The following is a 19,731-nucleotide window of genomic DNA, read 5'->3' on the forward strand; positions in this document are numbered from 1 at the left end:
AAAAATCAATAAATCAATAAATCAATAAATCCAAAGTTTAAAAAAACAAAACAAAACAAAAAAAAACTGCAGCCTCACCCCCAACTCTATTCACCTGCTTCAGTCTCCTACCTGCTTCGCAGATGAAGTATCCTACTCCTCATTTTCTTGTCTACTTGTATTTTGGTTTCTTCTTTTTTTTTTTTTTTTTTTTGGTTTCTTCTTTTACTGAGTTCCTGTCTCCCCCCACTAGAGTGTAAGGGATTCTACAGCGGCATCTGACAGATCATGATCTGTTTCAAACAGTGGGACTTTCTGGACAAAGTGTGAACTTTACACTGCAGTTCTGCACCTGAGCGTGGAGGTGACCTTGGAGAGGTTATTTAACATCTTTGAGCTTCACAGTCCTTATTAAAAACGTGGGGATCATAACACCAATGCCACATGGTAGCTGTGAGAATTAGACATCAGCCATAAAGAGCACAGAGTGCTCAGTAAATGGATGATAGTTACCGCTTTTGTTGTTGCCATTGTTGTTGTTTTTTTTGGCTGAGCCGTGCAGCTTGTGGGATCTTAGTTCCCTGACCAGGGATCGAACCTGCCCGTGCCCTTGGCAGTGAAAGCGCAGCGTCCTAACCACCGGACCATCAGGGAATTCCCTGTCGTTGCCATTGTTGATAAAAATGACAATAAGTAATAGTAATGTGGGCAATATGGACTATGTGGGATGAAATGACCTAACTAGCATAACAAAGTTAATCTGGAAGAAATGGTACCAGAATGCAGATCTTCCGTCCCCAGTTCTAAATCTCAGTTGCCGAACCAGCTGCAGAGCTCTGACCAGGAGAAGGGACAGAGGCCTGGCAGTTTGCAGGCAGACCTAGGGAAGCCCATTAATGTAGCCAACCCTAGGTGCGGGACCAGATATGCCTAACGTCCAGTCATGGACCACAGTGGGAAGTCACTTGGTGCACATAGGCTGGCCAGGAGGGGGGCCTTAGTCCTGCCACCTCTGCTGCCCACTCTGCTCGTCCCTGGGAGGGCCCTGAGCAGTCGCTCCAGATGAGAGCCCCCAGACCTGGCCAGGGACCACAAGTGTCCTTACAGCCAACTGAGGAGTGGGAAGAGGAACCTAGGCTGGAACTCATGAAAATAAATGGTCTTTCCGTTTGTTTTTTGGTTTTTTTTTAATTAAAAACAAAAAAACAAGGGCTACGGATTTTCTGGGACAGGAGGGAGGTGTTTTAATGTCAAAGGGTGTCCAACTTCAGGGTTAAAATGAAAGAAAGTAGAAAATCAGAAGAGATTATGTGAGGTTCAGCCAGCTGCCGAGGTGGGTCCTTGTCGGAAGTGAGGATTGTTGAGTGGAAAACAGAGTGGGCAACTTGTAACGTCCCCTTCTGGGAGGCAGGATGGCCACTGCTCGCCTCTCCCAGCACTACTAGGGACCACAGTCATCTGTGAAAGCTCGTTCAGCGTCACCACCACCACCAAAGGAAGTGTGTCTCAGTAGGGCCAGTGGTAGCTGTAAATGGAGACCACCAGGGCCATGAGGGAGGTCTGGGCCAGCCAGAAAGATGCCAGCGGGTATATGTGTGTGGAGGGTATGCGTGTGTGGAATGGGTGTGTAGTGTCTGTGTGGAGTGTGTGTGTGTGGAGTGTGTGTGAGGAGGGGGTGTGTGTGTGGGATGTGTGTGTGCACACGCATGGAGAGAGCAGTCAGGAACACGTGCAAGGAGTGGGTGCACCCCGTGTAAACAGGCCCAGGAGCTCTGACACCAGCATATGCCTCCAAGGAGACACCAAAGGCAAGGGAAGCCAGCTCCTTCCCACTTTCACTCCGTGGGAACTTGCCAAGTGGCTCCTCCCCCTCCTGATGGCTGCCATCTCTGCAGAGCTCTCCTTCCGGGTGTGGATGTGCGGTGGGAGCTTGGAGATCGTGCCCTGCAGCCGGGTGGGCCACGTCTTCAGGAAACGGCACCCCTACAACTTTCCTGAGGGCAACGCCCTCACCTACATCAGGTAGGTCACAGTGCAAAGAGCACCGCGCCAAGAGCTAGGACACCTAGACCCCAGCCCTGTCAGTTACCCAAGGGACTGTGGGTACCTACCCCACCTTTCTGGGCCTCGGTTTCCCCATTTGCCCCCCATTCTGGGATCCTGGTACTGTCAGGCTGAAAGGATGAAGCTGGGAGTGTCTCCACCAGCCCTCTCTTGTTTTGACTGTCTTTGTCCATGAGGGTCTTGGAAAACCAGCCAAATGACCAACTGGAAGCTGCCCTCCACTCACTGGGTCCCAAGTACTGGTCATAGACACCACGTCCTGACGCTGACTTGGTCAGCGTCTGCCCATCCGTGTCCCCAGTCACAGCGTGCACTTCATCTTGAGGGGCAGTGGGCAGGGTCATAGAAGACCACCCCCATCACCCGCCCCCCTGATGCTGGTGGCAAGGGGAGGGTGGGAGGAGCGTCATGAGCGCCCCCCTCCCAGGGATGAGTCTTCATCTTCTCAGGCTCCCTTGTTGCCAGCGGTGGCTCCCCAGGTCTAGCTCAGCAAATGGCCTGTCTTTTTGTTTTGCTTCCCCTTATCCCATTTTAATTGTTTTTATACTTGTAAAAGTGATACATGCTTATTGTAAAAATTCAAACTATATCATATATATTATATATATATCTGCACATATAGTATATTATACATTATAATTTTTACTCTTCATATCACATAGAGAGAAAAAAGTGAAAGTCCCTTTCACCCAGTCTTACTCCTATCCACTTGTCTCTCCAAAAGTAACTACTGCTAATAGATTTCTAGCCTATCATTTCAGGTCTTTTAATTTATTTTCATATATATATATAGTTTCTGTATAGAGATGCATGCGTTAGTGGGGTGTTTTTTTTTACATTTTTCAACTTTTTATTTTATATTGGAGTATAGTTGATTAACAATGTTGGGTTAGTTTCAGGTGTACAGCAAAGTGATTCGGTTATACATATACATGTATCTATTCTTTTTGTGTTTTTTATATAAATGGGGTCGCACTGCATGATTTTTCTGCAGCATGCTTTTCTGCCACCCCACACTAAATTGTAGACATCCTTCAGCGTCAGTATGTACTAACCTTGGTGTTCTTTTTCGAGGCTGCCTAGTACTCCATCATGTGGACGTAGTTCATTATTCTCCTACTGATGGGCATTTAGGTTGTCACCAGTGTTTTATGACACAAGTATTCTTGTACATGTCCCTTTGCCCACATGCTGGTATTTTGGTAGAATAGATTCCTCAAAGTGGAGTGTCAAAGAGTATCTATACCCACAGAGTTGATGGATGCTGACAGACTGTCCTCCAAAAAGACTGTTCTCATTGACACCACCCCAATCAGTATTCTTTCACGTGCACTCCTGAGAGCCTCCGCACCCTGTACTGCACAGAGCTGATCTTGATCCCAACCCTAACTCTGTCACCGCCCTGGTGACCTTATTTTGCTCCTTCCTACCCTTTTAGGAATACCAAGCGCACTGCAGAGGTATGGATGGATGAATACAAGCAGTATTACTACGAGGCCCGGCCCTCGGCCATTGGGAAGGCCTTCGGCAGGTGGGCCCCTCTCCCAGCCCCCCTTGGCTTCCCTCCACAACCTTAGTAAAATAAAAAATTGTGTGTACGCCAGGGAAGCACTCAGGGTCTCCTTAGCAACTGAGCTGCCCCAGGCCGCTGGGCTCTTCCGGGCCTGTAGGGTATACGACGCAGAGACGAGGTTCGGGTCCTTGAGGAGGATGCAGCCTCATAGGGAGAAATAACCAGGGAGGGCTCGCTTATGAGAGCTCTGCCGGTCCACAAGCTGCCTGTAGGACGGACATCTGGGGAAGTGCTTAAGGATGGCTCTCTGTAGAAAACACGGGGTTTTGGCTCCACCCCTTGCTGTTCAAAATCTGACGGTGATCTGTTAGCTTATTTTTCTGCCCTGGACTGTTATGACTACAGTCTAGTTAAGCATTTTCAAAATGTGGTTTAGTTGCAAAATCAATTTAGAGAGTCATGACCAGTATTTTTTTTAAAATGATAGAGAACTAGAATATTACAGATTAGTACAGAACAGAACAGAAAATAACAGTTGATTGCAGTTATGGATAGATATTGTTTCGTGAAAACTCTTATTTTGGTTGTATGTTTGTAGCCATATATGCCCATGGGTATACTTGGTCACAGTGTAAGATGTATTTATTTCTTACTTAATGTTGTGGTCAGATATGTTTGAAAACATTATTAGCGATCATCAATGAATCTCCCTCTATTTGTTTGTATTTATCCCTTAAAAAAAAAAGTTTTAAAAAAAAAGAAGTTATGTCTATTTCTTTTAGTGGGGAAGTAACATCTGCTGAGGACCTACCCTGTGCTCGGCACTTATGTCCCCTTTATTCATTTGATTCTCACAAAAACCTTTGGAAATAGATGGTTGTGTCCCCACTTTACTGAGAACAAACAGGCTCAGAGAGGCGGTGAGGGTCATCTGTCAGTGGCCATTATGGTCAGTGGCGCTGAGGAAGGTGTCCATGGACACATCAGATGGTTTTTATTTGCCAACTTTTTGGAAAGATGTTTAAAGCGTGGTTTTCTTGTTGGTAGACACTTGCTGCTCAACTGGAATGCAGGAAAGGAAAACTAGTTCACTAAGGCTCTGCTAAGTCTGTGAAAATAAGGACCAGATAGTGGTATCCTCACTTGAGGTCTCAAGGAGTAAGAAGCTGAGATTAAAGCCTGGCCCCCGTGGGCTGGGCAGATCCTGAAAGGTGAGCAGGAATTTGAGGAGAGAAATAAGGCGTGGCCAGGAAACCTGGGACGAGCTTGCAGGTCAGAGAATGACTTAAGGCAGGGACCAAGGCTGGAAGGCAGCCTTGGACAGCTCCTGGCCCTATCTCCCTGGGGTAGGTGGAAAGAGGGGGCCGGCCTCCCGGGCCTTCTCACGCCCGCTGAGCATTGCCTTCTCCTCCAGCGTGGCCACGCGGATTGAGCAAAGGAAGAAGATGAACTGCAAGTCCTTCCGCTGGTACCTGGATAACGTCTACCCAGAGCTCACGTGAGTGCAGCCCTCAGCTCGTGCATCTGGCCTGGGTGGGGGCCGGCAGCTTGGGGACCCTTCACCCTGATCTCTCCCCAGCCCAGGCAATCTGGCTCTTTCTAGCTGTCGGTGTTTGTTGTCATGTGAAGGGTCTGGAGGAACCGGGAGGAGGTTACCAGGAGTTAAGAGTGAGGTGTGGTAGGAACCAAAGTTTAACAGACTGGGCCTTAGAGCTAGAAATGGCCATTGTCCCCTTAGGACAGCAACAGTGCACTATGTAGCAAAGGCTGCAGAAACACTCATTTCCTTTGACTCTCTTCTCTCCCTTCTGGGAGTTTATCCTAAGGAAATAAAGCAACCAAAGCAAAAAACCTGTTGACAAATAAATGTCCACTGTAGGCTTCTCTGCTGTGAAAAAATCGAGAAATAACTAACAATAGGGGCTGGGTTTAGTGAATCATGATGCGTCGACCTAAACAAATATGTGTCAATTAATGTTATAATCATAAACCGTGAAAAAACATGGGGAAATGTTTGCTCCAGCAAATGAGGAAGCAGCGTGCAAATGGTGTATGTGTGTGGGCTACAGGACGGTGGGCAGTAGCTGTAATGACAGGGGTGGGAGGGCAGAGCTGATTCTTTTTTTCCTCATTTCAAAATGCTTCTCAGCATCCTGGCTACATCATTCCTCACCTCCTCCAGGTCTTGACTCAGCTGTCCCCACTGCGTGAGGCTCCCCCGAACTCTGCATTGGTCGACTGCACCTTCCCCAGCATTCCCTGCTTATTTTCCTCTGTCACCCTTATTGTCATTCAGCATATATGTGGCCAATTAATTTTATTGTCATCTCCCCACACTTGACAGGAAGCTTCGTGAGGGTAGAGGTGTTATCTGTTTTGCTCACTGCCTTATCTCCAGCCCTTAGAACAGTGCCTGTCACAAAATGGGCACTCGATAAATATTTTTAACTGAATAAATTGCATAGTCAATAAGCGTCAGTAATAACTTTGAAATTAGCATTCTCTCTTCTAGAAATGTCACCTCGGGGAACGGGTTTTTCCGCTGCTGTCTCCCAAGGATGCCATCATGGCTTTCCAGAACACTCCATCTCTCAGAGCCTGCAGATCCTTCAAGCAGGCAAATCTTTGTTCTTCAAGGGCAGATTTGATTTTTTGAAAACAGCCGTAGTTAAGTTGTAGCCAAGTCCAGTGAATAAGCTGGTTGATTAACCCAGATAATACAATCCTGGGTCCCAAGTACAGGGTGGCAAGACTGAAACAAGTAACAAGGATAAACGGACTCTGCAAGCAATGTTCGAGGAATTCCAGAAGAGTCTGAGCGGCGGCAGCATCCTTGGAAGAAGTTGGCAACCTGGAGGACCCCAGCTCCCCAGATGATGGCTGTGCATGGAAGAACATTAATTTACAAACTTGTAATAAATGAACAGCTTCCTCAAGTGGCCACTTTTAAGGGGACAGTTTCATTCAGACATGTCATTTCTGAGGGTAAAAAGCATAGTCTTTCTTTATGTTCTGTCAGAGTTCATGCTATCTGGTTGGAGTCATGGACTCCAGGCCTCAGACAGGAGCTGGGGAGCTGGGGGAAGAGTTGGGAGGATCGGGGATGTGCCTCTCCCCCCCACACCCCAGTCCCCACGCAGTGTCCCATGTCATCCCCTGAGGACCAAGAGGAAGAAGTAGTTTAAAACTACCAGAAGTCTGGATCTATCACAAAGGCAGGAGAGTGGATGAAACCAGCCGTGTGATATGAGGAGCATAAGTCACCTTCCGTTTGTTTTGTCACTGTGTGGACGTTTAAAAATGATTTTTTGTTGTTAAAGTAGAAATTGCAGCTCATTCCTATCCAGTTTACTCATCCTTGGTCTGTTCCTTCATGTTCTGCCTCAGTTCTCAGGGCGAGGGGCCCGGAGTGGATCAGGTTATTAATTAGAAAGGAGATCTGGGCTTCCCTGGTGGCGCAGTGGTTGAGAATCTGCCTGCCAATGCAGGGGACACGGGTTCGAGCGCTGGTCTGGGAAGATCCCACATGCCACGGAGCAACTAGGCCTGTGAGCCACAACTACTGAGCGTACGTGTCTGGAGCCTGTGCTCCGCAACAAGAGAGGCCGCGATAGTGAGAGGCCCGCGCACCGCGATGAAGAGTGGCCCCTGCTTGCCGCAACTAGAGAAAGCCCTCGCACAGAAACAAAGACCCAACACAACCAAAAATAAATAAATTAATTAATTAATTTTAAAAAAAAAAGAAAGGAGATCTGTAGGCCCAAATGATACCATGTTCCTCCAAATAGGATCCTTATAGTTGGGCCACACTTGCAGATGGTCAGCGGAGAAACTTAGGAGGCTGAACGGAGAGGCCTTTGCTTTCCTAGGCCTGCCTGCAGTACTGCTACAGTGCTCCCGCTTTTCCAGATCAGAGTTCTGTGGCTAGCCTCAGCAACTGCTAATGTATTACCTTTATTAGGATGTTCAGGAACAGTTGTGCAGGCTGTGCATTGCACAAGCACACCATATTTGAAGGGTGCTGGTCACACAGTATTGTACATTTATTACTACAATTCCTGGCAAATGACAGTAGAAGTCTTCTAACAAAAGACTTTTTTGTCTTTATTTTTCATAATGTAGAAAATCATCTATATTATGATGATTTTCTAACAGATGGAAGTAAAGTGTCTCAAGAAAGGGATGCCTATTGCTGTTTCTACAAAGGCATCATAAGGGCTAATGGCAGCCCAGCTTCGAGGTGGTCCACAGAGAGGAAAGCAGATGCAGATTTAAGAGGGCTACCAACAAATAGGACAGCTTAACCTGGCTCTGCCAGAGAGCAGAGGAAGGGTGGTGATGGCCATCCCAGCTGCTGCAGGGCTGCTACCACTCAGACACCTCAGGAGCTGCATCTGGTCTTGAGATTGCTGCCCAAGCCCCGGGTTTCCTCCATAAGCATCAGTGGGCAGGCCTTTGTTGTCAGTGACATTGCCACACTTGGACAGTATCCGCCTCACCTCTGAAAACTGATCATCTTGCACATCTTCCTAAGCAACAGCGGGTAGGGAGGGGAAGAGAAGAGGAGGGTCTGGAACAACCTTGGCTTCTCAAAGAGGCTCCCGCAGGACCTTGTCTCTGTATAGAGGGGAAGTATAACACGTTGCCCCTGGATGAAGCAGAGGGGGTGGAGCTTTTGCCTCCCAACAGCCTTGCACCTAGCAGGTTGCAAACTTAGATCCTACAGTGATCAGACAGGCAATGTCAATAAGTCTAGTGGGTGGGGATGACAATAAGGAGTGGAGGGGACTGTGGCAAACTGAAATGCACAAGCTCCACCCATAAAGGGGCAGCTGCTGCTCATGACAGTGTGTTAGTGCCGTGCTGGAATGCAAGTTCGGTGTGGCCTGACCTTCCTATGTTTTCCAAAGAAGCTGGATTTTTGGTGTGATGAATTGGGAGATTGAGATTGACATATATACACTAATACGTATAAAATGGATAACTAATAAGAACCTGCTGTATAAAAAAATAAATAAAATTCAAAACAAAAAATTCTAAAGTTAAAAAAAAAAAAAGCTGGATTTTTCTGTGTAAACTTGAAATCTTAAAATACTGCCAACTAATTAAAAGCACCAATAATCACACTGTGCAGGTCAGAAAAAACCTGTCCAGGGCCAGATTCAGCTTAGGGGCCAACAGTTTGCAGCCTCTGTTCTAGAACTGCACGACCTCTTACAAGGGGGTGTGGGGTTCTGAAGGGGCACTGCTACCAGTAGTGTGGAGGGAAAGTGAAGGGCTCTCCTTGAGGCTCTGTGAGAGCGGGTAGGTTCTGGGAATCCGGGGGCTTCCAACCAGCCCTGAGGAAGGAAGACCTGGTTTGGTCGAGGTCCTGCAGGGTGTCCACATGAGACAAGAGAGTGCTGGAAATGTTCTGATCCATGCCCCCCACCCAGGTTCTCTTCCTGACAGAGGTAACAGAGGCAGATAGGATTAGCATGTGGTCAGACTCTAAGCCTTCCTGGTTCCCCGTCACGCCCTGTGGGTCCGTAAGCCAAGTGCGTGTATAACCTTCTAAACCCAGGAATATGAGCCCACGTCAGCTGGGGCCAGCATCCCCCTTAGGTTTATTACCCACAGGGTAAGACAGTGTGTTTTATATCTGTGTGTGTGTTTAAGCATATTTTTCCTGTGCATATAAAATGTTCTAATAATACACTATTTTGAAACATGCCTGTTTTACTTAACTGTATGTTTTGAACACTTACCCACATTACCAGAGTCAGTTTTAATGGCTAAAGGTTTTTTCCATCCTACAGATGAATCAGAATTTACTTAGCCCATCCCCTATTGTTGGATATCTAGGAATTTCCAATGTTTTCAGTATAAGCAGTCACTCTGAATGAAAATCTTTTAAACTAAATCTCTGCACACATCTTTAATTATTGCCCTAGGATACTAAGTTCCTGGAAGTGGGACAAAGGTGTGCACATTTTTAAGGCCTTTGATGCATAATACCACACTGCCCTCCAGAAAAGGTGGGCCACTTTATGCTCTCACCCAATCCCACAGCTATTGCCAACACTAGGTAATGATATTTTAAAAACAAAATATATATATATATGTATATGTGTGTATATATACATAGATATACATACATACACTTAAATATATAAATATTTTATGTATGTAAATAAATTATATAAACACACACACACACACATATATATAAACATATGGTAAACAAACAGTGGTACCTCTCTAATATGTATTTCTTTAATCATTGGTGAGATGGAACACATTTTCATATTTGTGTATTTTACATTTGCCGCTTCAAAGTGACTCCTTCCCTGTCATTTCGAGATTGTTTATTGAGCCCACATTTGGGCCTCAGCCTCTCCCCAGCCTGTCCTCTTTCTGGACTGGGGAACCCTGGTTTCTGGTTTGAACCCTCTCAGGCCTGGCCTCCAGGGCCGTCCCTGGGGCTCCCGGAGCTGCCCAGAACCCAGTGGGGCGAGGCCCAGTCTTCCCAGAGGCACCCCTGCTCCCTCCCCATCCCCTGCTCACCTCCCCCTGCTGCCAGGCCTGCTGCCCGGCTCCCCTCCCCACGGACACGTGGGTGCCCCGAGAGCTGGCAGGGTGCTGCCCTCTGGGTAAGGGTGGGTACGCCCGGGGAGGGCAGAGGACAAGCCTGACCGCTGCCTTTCCTCTCAGCGTCCCCGTGAAGGAAGTGCTCCCTGGCATCGTTAAGCAGGGGGCTAATTGCTTAGAATCCCAGGGCCAGGACACGGCTGGTAACTTCCTGCTCAGCATGGGGACCTGCAGAGGGTCTGCCAAGAGCCCGCCGGCGGCCCAGGTAAGTGGCTTAGGGCCCCCGGGTCAGGACCGGGCGCGGGTGGGGACCTCCCTCTGCCCGTTCTCATCTTCCCTCTGCCTACACCTTCCACAAACCCACTTTCCCAAGGACCCTGCAAGCTGTCCCCTCACACTCTGCTCCTTGGGTCTGCTCCCGCCATACTCGGTCGCCTTTGTAGCCTGTCACACAGTCGCCCTATGGGCACCACCTGCTTTCTCCTTGCAGAGGGAGAAATGCTGCCCGAATAGAGCCCGGTTCTCTCCTGGGATGCAGCTGTGGCCCGCCTGTATATACAGGGCATCCAGGACTCCTGTGTACACACGTGCGCAACATGAGTGTTGATGCACCATGTCGCAGTAGAGCAGGTCGTGGAGACCCCGGCGTGGACTGGCTCCCTGGCTGCCCTGCTCCCGTGTCCTGTCTCTCCCCCCATCCCCTGAGCATCCCTTCGTACATCCTCTGGCCAGCTCCAGCTAAGCTCCCCCACCCCAATATTCTATTATGAAAAATTTCAAACAGAGAAAAGTTGAAAGAATTGTACAGTGATTACCCATACACCCATCCCTAGTATTTGTAGAAAATTTTACCAAAATACACAGTGTATTTGCTTTATCATCTATCTACCCATCTATCCATCCATCCATTGCTGTACTTTTGGACTTGGCCTTTCTACTCCCTGTCTTGCAGGCGTGGCTGTTCAGTGACCATCTCATCCAGCAGCAGGGGAAATGCCTAGCTGCCGCTTCCACCTCCATCTCCCCCGGGTCCCTGGTCGTACTGCAGGCGTGCAACCCGAGAGAAGGCAGGCAGGTAAGCCTTCTCGCCCATGGGCATGGGATGGCGGCAGCCCCGGGGAACACAGTGCGGGTTTGACATACAGACCCAAATAAGCCCTCCAGAGTGAGGTTTTGGGGGACCTAAGCCAGTATCCAGGTCAAGTCTATTGTTTTCCTCATGACGAAGTACGGTAAATAGTTGTTAGGTGTCCATCCTGCATCCTGTGGCTCTGTGCGGGCAGGGACTATTTATCTTGTCAACACTGTATCCCTAGCCCCTGACAACCAGCACAGCCAAAATAAATGTGAGCTTTTACTGAGAACCTGTGCTAGGGGTTTTACATAGGTCATCTCATCTAATTCTCCCAGCAACCCAGCAATGTGGGCCCTAGTACTAACCCCATTTTAGAGGTGAGAAAACTGAGGCTTACTGAATTTAAGAAACATACCAGATCACATAGTTGGGAAGGGGTGGAACTGAGGTTCAAACCCAGGTCAGCATGACTCCTAAGCCCACAGTCTTGCCCCAGCACATAGTAGGTGCTCAGTAAGTATTTCTTGACTGCTGGCTGATTGGGGAAACTGAGATCCAGCCACAGTGTTTTCCAAGCTGTCACGCCGGCCTCACGTGAGCACTGCCTTTTCCATTTGTCAAACACTCTCACCTGCCCTATTTTCATTAATCCTGGGAGACAGGTCAGGCCTGCCTGTTGAGGAAGAAACGGACGCTCAGGGCACACAGCAGCCAGTGACAGTCAGCCCCACTCCATTCCTGGTTGGGAGGGCTGCCCCTCTGCCCGGGAATGGACACAAAGGCCAGAGTTCTGGTCCAGTCCTTCCTCTGCCCACACCTTCTTGGTAGCTCCCACTGTGCCTGACCCTGGCCAGCCTGCAGGGCAGTGCAAGGGGCAGAGGAGTGCCTAGCTTTTTGATTCGGCCACCGGCTTTTCCTCCCACCCCTTTTCTGTTGCCTGGGTCGGCTCTTTCTTTAGGGATGACTGGCAGTTTGCTATTTTATTCTGGAAAAGCAGCCGGATCCTTCCTCTCCCTTCAGCCTCCGTGTGTGTGTGTATGTGTGTGTGTGTGTGTGTGAGTGAGGGAGAGAGAGAGATTTGTGTGCCAAGGCCTGCTCGCTGGGCCTGCGGGACACATCTGAAGCACTTCCTGGTTGGGACGCTGCAGCTTGTCCTGCCTGCCCCCTTGCCTGCCCTCTGCCCCTGCCCTGCAGTTAGGTGGGTCCCCAGGCTCCCCTTGACCTGGAGTACCGGCCTCTCTGAGGGTCAGGCCTTGAGCCCACTCCCAGCCCCATCCTTGCGGAGGCCAAAGTCAGGGAAGTAGCTCCCGGGGTAGCCACCACTCAAATACTTCTCTGGAGCTGAAGCATCCATTTTCCCCTTCACACTGACCCAGGGCTCCTAGGAATCTCCTTTGGCCCCATTCCTTCTGCCCCTGCAAATCCTGCAGGGGCCCCAACAGCTGAGCCCTCTCTTCCAGGAGGAAGGGTGAGCAGCTCTCCCACTGCCGGTGCCTTCTCAAATCTAGGCCTCCCTTCCTGGTCCCCCTTTGGCCTCGTTTCTGAGGCCACCTGGGTATCAGTTATGGGAGAGATACCTGTGCATAGAGCTGCTGGGAAGATGTCAGCAGGTCCTAGCTCCGTCACCCCCCCTCACCTCTCTGGGCCTCAGTCTCCTCACTTATAAAATGAGGGGCTCCCTCCCTCCCTGTCTGCCTTATAAGGAATCTGCAAGAACCGAGACTGTGGCGATGGGAGCGCGCTGTGAGGCGATATTGTTTCCCTGGCCAGGCCAGAACATAATGGCCAGGAGAGTCGGGGAGACCCCGAGACTGTGCCTGCTGGCACCGGTAGGAAGTGAGAATCCCGTGATTTGCAGAGCACTTCCTCATGACTGGGGGATTCATTCATTCACCCATGCATTCATTCTTCATAAAACAGAACTGCATTGGGTGCCTACCTTGTGTCAAGGAAGGTGCAGATCACATTGGCCATAAGGATGAAAGAAGGGTGTGGCCCAGCAATGCCCAGCTGGGGAGTGTGTGGCCAACCCTTCCCGGGAGGTCGGAGACTGGAAGAGCACAAGGCAGTAGGATGCTGTGAGCTCCAGAGGGACCAAAGGCCCTATCCTACCCACTGCCGGGGACCTTTAAGGCAGGAAGCCCTCTCTGCTGGGACCACATGGGCCAGAGAGACTGGTTCTCAGCCCCGCATTCCTAAGGGAAATCTGGGCTCTGCAGCATGCCCCCTCACTGCCTTCCACCCTGTTCGCACCTCCCAGTTGGTTCCCTTCTCTGGCCACCCCACGTTCCCCTGCCGCCCCAGCCCTGGCCCTGCAAGCTGGTGCTGCTCATCTCCCTTCTCCCACTTGCTCCAGTGAGAACAGGGCCCCTCCCCCTCAGAGCCCTGCAGCTCCAGCATTCCCCACTTCTTCGGAGGACAGAGGACGAGGTAGATATAGGAAGAGGGGCTATGGATGCAAGGGAGGGAAATAGGAGAGAAACCAAAAATAGACCTGTCTCCCTGTTTACTCTTCCCTGAGCCTCGAAACCTGGGTCTCAGCCTCTCATCCCTTCTCCAGACCACACTCCATCCTCCATCCAGCCACTTCCAAAATGGTCTACAGGAACAACTCTTGTCCCCCTTGTCAAGCTTGGGGCAGGGGAGGCACCAGGAGGTGAAGGCACTGCCTCAGGAGCCCCTTCATGACTCTGATAGGGGGACTCAAGCGCCCTCACCATCCCATCACTCTTCATCTCTGCAGGGATGGCGACCAGTTCCCATTAAAGGGTGTAGGTAACCGGCTGCACAGCTACAGGCCAGGGCAGAAGCTTAGAGCTGCAGGAAGAAGAAATCTTGTTTGAAGGAGTAAAAGATTCACCTAGTCCAGGACTCAAACTTAAGGGCTTACAGAGTGCAAGTGGGGAAGCCCTAGAGGAGAAAAGTCGGGCCCAGGTGGGACTATGGCGAACAGGAACTAGGCTGACTAGCAGAGAGCAGGTCTCCAGCCACAACCAACTGATGCCACCAAAGAAACCAGGCCCATGTCTAAAGGGAAGTTGGAAATGCAGGTTTTTATGCAACAACTAAGCCAAATTTTAAATAAGCACGTGCAGGCCAGACAGCATACATCTCTGGGCTAGACTCAGCCCATGGGCCTCTGACCTAGACAGTGACTTCTTCATGCCAGCCTACAGAAGCCAGAGCGTTCAGGAGGAACAGGCTTCAGGTTTGCATGTGGGGTGTGGGCACCTCTTCTGTAAGGGACACACAGACCATTTAAATGGGGGTGTGTCCTAGGGCCACTTACATACACGTGTAATGAAGGGATGAACATTATGATTATTATTAATCATTGTTTTCTCTTTCCCCTCCTTTCCTGCCTCTCCCCACAGAGATGGAGGAGAAAAGCCTCTTTCATCCAGCATTCAGTCAGCGGCCTCTGCCTGGAGGCCAAGACCACCCAGCTGGTGACCAGCAAGTGCCAGGCCGACGTCCCAGCCCAGCAGTGGCAGCTGTTGCCGCACACATGACCGTAGCCTGGGGCCTCCTGTACCTTTTGCATGAGACTTTGGGACCGGAAGGGGGTTAGGGTGGGGGAGTGTAAAGCGGGCCGTTTCCATCTCCTCACATTTCTGCCGGAATCATCAGCAAACACCACTGCCACGACACACGATTCTCCAAAGCTTGTACGGGGAGGACGCAGGGGTGATGCCCTGCTGCCCTGGCCGCCACCCCGGCCTTGCCTGGGGAGAGGAGCAGGTCAGGATGCTGGACTGCTACTGGGCAGAGACTGGGCAGGAGCCCTGGCCCTTTGTTACCTCCCTCCACCCTCCCGAGGTCTGGACAGTGGTTGGGGGCCTCCCCTTGTTGGCTGGGGAGAACGAGGGCAGCAGCCCACACGGGTCCCGCTGCGCCGGGGGTCTGCCTGTGGGATCGGGCACGAGAGGAGACTGTGGGCAGTGTGGACGGGCGGCAGGCTGAAGGCGGAGGAAGGGACAGCCTGCGGGGCAGGTGGAGAACAGCAAGAGGTGAGCAGCTCAGTGGCCTGTCCCAGGCAGGTTGCTGGGTTGGGGGCGGGAGGGAGGGGATCCAGGGCAAAGGATGAGTGATCTGCAGAAAGACGAGGACGGAAGAGCAGCAAAGCACTGAAAAGAGTGGGTCTCTCCCCGGGGACCTAATTCCTCCCACACGTACCAGCCCCAGGGCCGGTGCCTGCGGTCCTGCGCTCTGGTTCCCTCCCACGGCTCAGCACGGGGCTGAAGGGGGATCTCCAGGGGCAGCCTCAGGACACAGTTTATTAAACAGATCCCACTTCTGTGTGGACACGTGTCAGGACAAGACCTCTCCCTTGGGCCTTAAAGACCAGCGGGTGCCCTGGCGCCCTGCCCGGTCGCACCGCGTGGACCCCATAAGGACAGACACCACCGAACAGCCCCATCCTCCCTCCTAGTTTTTGACTCCTGCCTTCTCAAGAGCCCTTGCCTCTGTAAACACAGCGTTACAGGGTCGGGGGCAGGGCGGTAAGAACGGGACCTCCATTCTGGAGCATCCCTAGGTCATGGGGGCTAAGCCATCCAGGCTGGTACTTATCCTCACCCCTCCCCAGTGCAGGAGGGAGGCCCTTGGGGCTCGGCTGCTGCAGTGGCCTGGAGGCTGGCTGGAGGCCCCAGTTTGTGCAGAGCTCCCAGTTCCTTCTCACAACCACTGGGAGTCTCTCCCCTCCCCCAGGGCCTGGTCTTGGAACTGCCTCTGCTGTTTCCCACATTTCTCTTCCCCCCGCCCCACTGGCTCAGGCAATGTGATCTTAGGGAAAAGACTGGTGGTACCAGGAACCCTGGTGGGTCTCTCACCCAAAGCAAATCAGCCTGGAACCCCTAGGGAGTTCATGGATTCCAGAAGGCCTAGGAATGTCCTGAAATGGTCCCCCAAATATTGCATTGTGTGCATATATGCATTTTCCTGGGGAGAGGGTCCATGGATTTCCCCAGCTTCTTACAGAGGTCCCTGATCGCCAAAAGGTCTGAACTTCTGCTCTGGATTGGAGCTACCGGTCACTGGAGCTGCCATGCCCCTCCCCCTCCCTGCTGTGCCTCAACTGCTGTGGTCCTGCTCCCTCCATTCAGCCCTTGGGGCCGTGGTCCCCACACCCACCCTGGAGGGCTCTCAGTGGTTTCCTCTTACCTCCTGGCTCTTGCTGGCGTGCTCTCAGCAGTGCTCCTGTGCCCTAGCCTGAACCCCTGCACTCCCCAGCATGGAGCCCTTGGCCCCCAGGGCAACACTTCTCCCATCCTCTGTGTGATGCTTCATCCACCGCCATCTCCCTTGTGCGTGTCCACCCCAGCAGGTAGCGTGGACCTTTGGGGACAGGGAACATGGGCATCTCTCAATGAATGTAAGAGGACTGCTGCTCAGAGAGCCTTTGAGAGGGCCCCCTCCTTCCCTGTGATCAAATCAGGCTCAGCACTTGTCAGCTGTCCTTTGGGACTCAGCCCTATTCTGTTTTGCTTTTCCTCTTCCTGACCAAAGCATGTGCCACTCGCTGTCCCTGAGGACCTCGTCTTTATGAAAAACTCCTGGAATAAAGCTACTTCTCACATGCACACGTGCACCAGCGCCTTCCTTTCTGACTCCAGAGCCAAGGCCTTCAGTGCCACCCTCCCTCTATTCTGGAAAAGTGGAACTGAGCACGCTCAGCTCTCACCCCCTCCTGCACCTGGTAGCTTGCTCCCCAGCCCATGTGCCCCCCATACAACCCCAGGCACTCCTGGACGACAGGCTGGCTGCTCTGGGGGGGAGCCATCAGGTGGGGCAGGCTGGGACCAGAGCCCAGGCTCCCAGGTACCAGCCTGGTCCCTCTGAACTGCCCTTCCTTTCCTCTGCCACACAAGACGGCAGTGGTAAAAACGCAGGTGGGATGATTTTCCTAGGTAGAAACTGCAAAGTAATTCCAGAAAGAGTCCTACCGGCCTAGCCTTGTTTGATGGGGTAGCAGATGCTCTGTCTATTGTTTCCATGGAAACCAATGGAAAGCCCCCACCATTTCTGTGATCAGAAGCTGAACCTACCCAGGTAAAAATAAGCACTGCCTCGGTGCGCACATGAACTGCAGTGGGCAGGCCAGCGCGCCACTAAGCCTCCCTGAACACGGCCGTTCCCACCCCCGCACCCGCCTGGCCTCAGGGCTGCTCATACGGGATTCTCCAGAACTGACCACCAGGCCTGAGGGGCCCGGAGCAAAGCCCTGGCTGGTGACAGTTCCGAGCACACAACGTGGCTGCAGTCGGTCTGTCCGTCCGTCCTCTCAAGGAGCACAGCGCACTGCCTGCCGCCTTCTCGGGCCTCCTTCCCGGCCAGGCTGAGCCAGCTTTCCACTTGGCGTCTATTTTCACTCCCAGCCTGAGGGGCTCTGGTGCTGGCTTCTCCTGAGTCGTGCTCTCTCTTGCCCTCCTCCAAGCCTACCTCTCCAGAGGCCCATTCTCTCTCTCACCCCCAGTTTTTTCCTGGGAACGAAGACTCTTTGCCCTTAGCCAGCCCCTGGAGGAATCAGCAAAAGCCCTGGGGCTGGCAATTAACCATGGCCTTGGGCCTTACGTAACCCTAATGCGGCAGAAGAGAGTCTTCCAGAGCACACGGGAAGGGGAGGGCGGAAGGGGTGTCTGAATGGGGCCAACCTCCCATGTGTCCAGCAGGGAGGGGGCCCCCCGTCCCTGGGCATCTGTGACTTGCCTTCACAAAGGCTCCTCCCAGCCCCTCGGTATGGGTCTCCCCACTCACAGTTGGGACAACATAATCCAGGCAACATCTCTGTCCCCCCGGGGGCCTGGCACCCCCAGGCCTGGGGAAGATGTCTTCCAGCGCTGAAGGGGTGTGGTCCTCTCCCACCATGGGACAGGAAAGGAAACCTGGAGAGGAAGGGCTGGATTTCACAATGTCCACAACTTCATTCCCGACAATGTTCTCAATGTCTGTGGTATTTCTGTGTGTCCCCCTTGATAGTCTGAGTCAGTTTCCTCCAGAACGAGGGAGGGGGACGAGGGCAGCTTCTTTCATCTTAAAAGTCTTCACTGCCAGGCCCTTAGCAAAGACCTTGAGATGCAGCAGGGTGGGCCACTCTCTCCTGACCTGGCAGCCAGGCTGTGGGCAACCAAGCTGGATTGAGGCTCCAGAGCCATCTGAGGACAGCCCTCTGCTGTGGAACTCAGCCCCACGGAGTGTGGGGAAGGGTGTAGCAGGAGTGGGGATCCGGAGACCCCATCAGCCAGGTCCATCCCGCTCTGCCACTTACTAGCTGGAAAGTCATTTCATCTCTCAGCCTTGGTTTCCTCACCTGTGAAATGGGGGTACTCATAGCTCTCGAGAGTTTTTGTGAGGACTGGGTTACTTAACTACTGCGAAGCGCCCAGCCCTTTCTAAATGCTTAGTGTGTGTTATTGCTGTTATTAACAAGCATTTTCTGAGTGCCTGCTGCATGTCAGGCACTTTCCTAGGGGTGAGGACACAAATGTAAACAAGACAAATGTTCTAGAACTAATGTTCCAGCAGGCGAGATGGACAGATAAATAGGCAACCGTAATACCAGAAGAGAAAAGCTACAGGGAAGGCGGGAGCTATGGGAGCAACACGGAGGGGCCTCTCACTGTGGCCTGGGGGCCAGGGAGTCATGATGTTTCCAGGGCAGCTGGAAATGACATTCTGGGCAATGCCAGTCTCGGGCCGGGTAAAGGGCGGGTTGGATGAGGCCTGGTGAGGCCAGCTGGCCATACTAGCCCAGCTGGAGTCTCAGTGGGCAACTGCCGAGTGGCCTTGACTTTCTACCCCAGTGCATTGCAGCATGGTGGTGATGTGGACCAGGCTGTAATCATAGAATAATTATAGATGGAAAATATAGGAGCCATTTAAACCCAGACAGATGGGTCTTCTGCTCCTTGAGCCAGTGACCACTCCTCCAGGGCTGTTTTCTTAGTGTGGGGAGGGCAAAAGAAAGGGTGGGATGAGATGGCCTGGAAAATTCAGTGATTCTTATCTGGAGAGAATGAATACAAATGACCAGCAGGTGTTCAGAAAGACTCGATTTCTTCTTGCTCCCTGGTTTGGGTTATCTCTGACCGCTCAAGCCATCTGAAAAGCAGGCCTGTCTTTCAACAATTCTTCTTTCAAATAAGTTGTCTCTCAAGGTGCGTCCAGATAACCCGCTGGCATCGCTTGAGGTGCTTGTAAGCGCGTTTGTGCCCGGGCTCCCACCCAGACCTGCTGATTCCCAGTTCATCTGCGTGATGACAGGTGGCCCAGCTGATACGACGCATGTTGAGTCCACAGCGCTCTGAAGCAGGAGGGAGAGAAAGCCGCGCAGGGTAGAGTAAGGACACAGTGCACACAGGCCGGCTCCGGATTGTGTACACTGAGTACACTGGCCCTCGACCCCACTGCGAGAAGGAGAAGCCAAGGGGGGAGCTGGATGAATGTGGGGACCAGATCTGGGAGCCGGACAGCAGAGCCAGAAACGGCACCCCCATAAGGAGAAATGCCCCCAGCTGGGAAACCCTCTTTG

General features: G+C 51.8%; 1 protein-coding gene across 2 annotated transcripts in view; it reads left to right on the top strand.

Moving 5' to 3' along the window:
* GALNT16 (polypeptide N-acetylgalactosaminyltransferase 16) overlaps nucleotides 1–16,783 on the top strand; it is a 111,502-nt gene extending 94,719 nt beyond the window's left edge. Inside the window, exons 10-15 of one of the 2 annotated variants that reach the window (XM_007184357.3) lie at nucleotides 1,875–2,001; nucleotides 3,482–3,574; nucleotides 4,971–5,054; nucleotides 10,250–10,391; nucleotides 11,079–11,201; nucleotides 14,576–16,783. In XM_007184357.3, the coding sequence (XP_007184419.1) occupies nucleotides 1,875–2,001; nucleotides 3,482–3,574; nucleotides 4,971–5,054; nucleotides 10,250–10,391; nucleotides 11,079–11,201; nucleotides 14,576–14,713 (707 nt within the window). In that variant the 3' untranslated portion in view covers nucleotides 14,714–16,783. Of the gene's footprint in view, nucleotides 1–1,874; nucleotides 2,002–3,481; nucleotides 3,575–4,970; nucleotides 5,055–6,068; nucleotides 9,623–10,249; nucleotides 10,392–11,078; nucleotides 11,202–14,575 lie in introns of those variants that run through there. The other variant, XM_007184359.2, reaches the window with a different exon arrangement.
* Nucleotides 16,784–19,731: the final 2,948 nt, after the last annotated feature.

Source organism: Balaenoptera acutorostrata, chromosome 3 (genome assembly GCF_949987535.1).
Source record: "Balaenoptera acutorostrata chromosome 3, mBalAcu1.1, whole genome shotgun sequence".
Lineage (NCBI taxonomy): Eukaryota > Metazoa > Chordata > Mammalia > Artiodactyla > Balaenopteridae > Balaenoptera > Balaenoptera acutorostrata.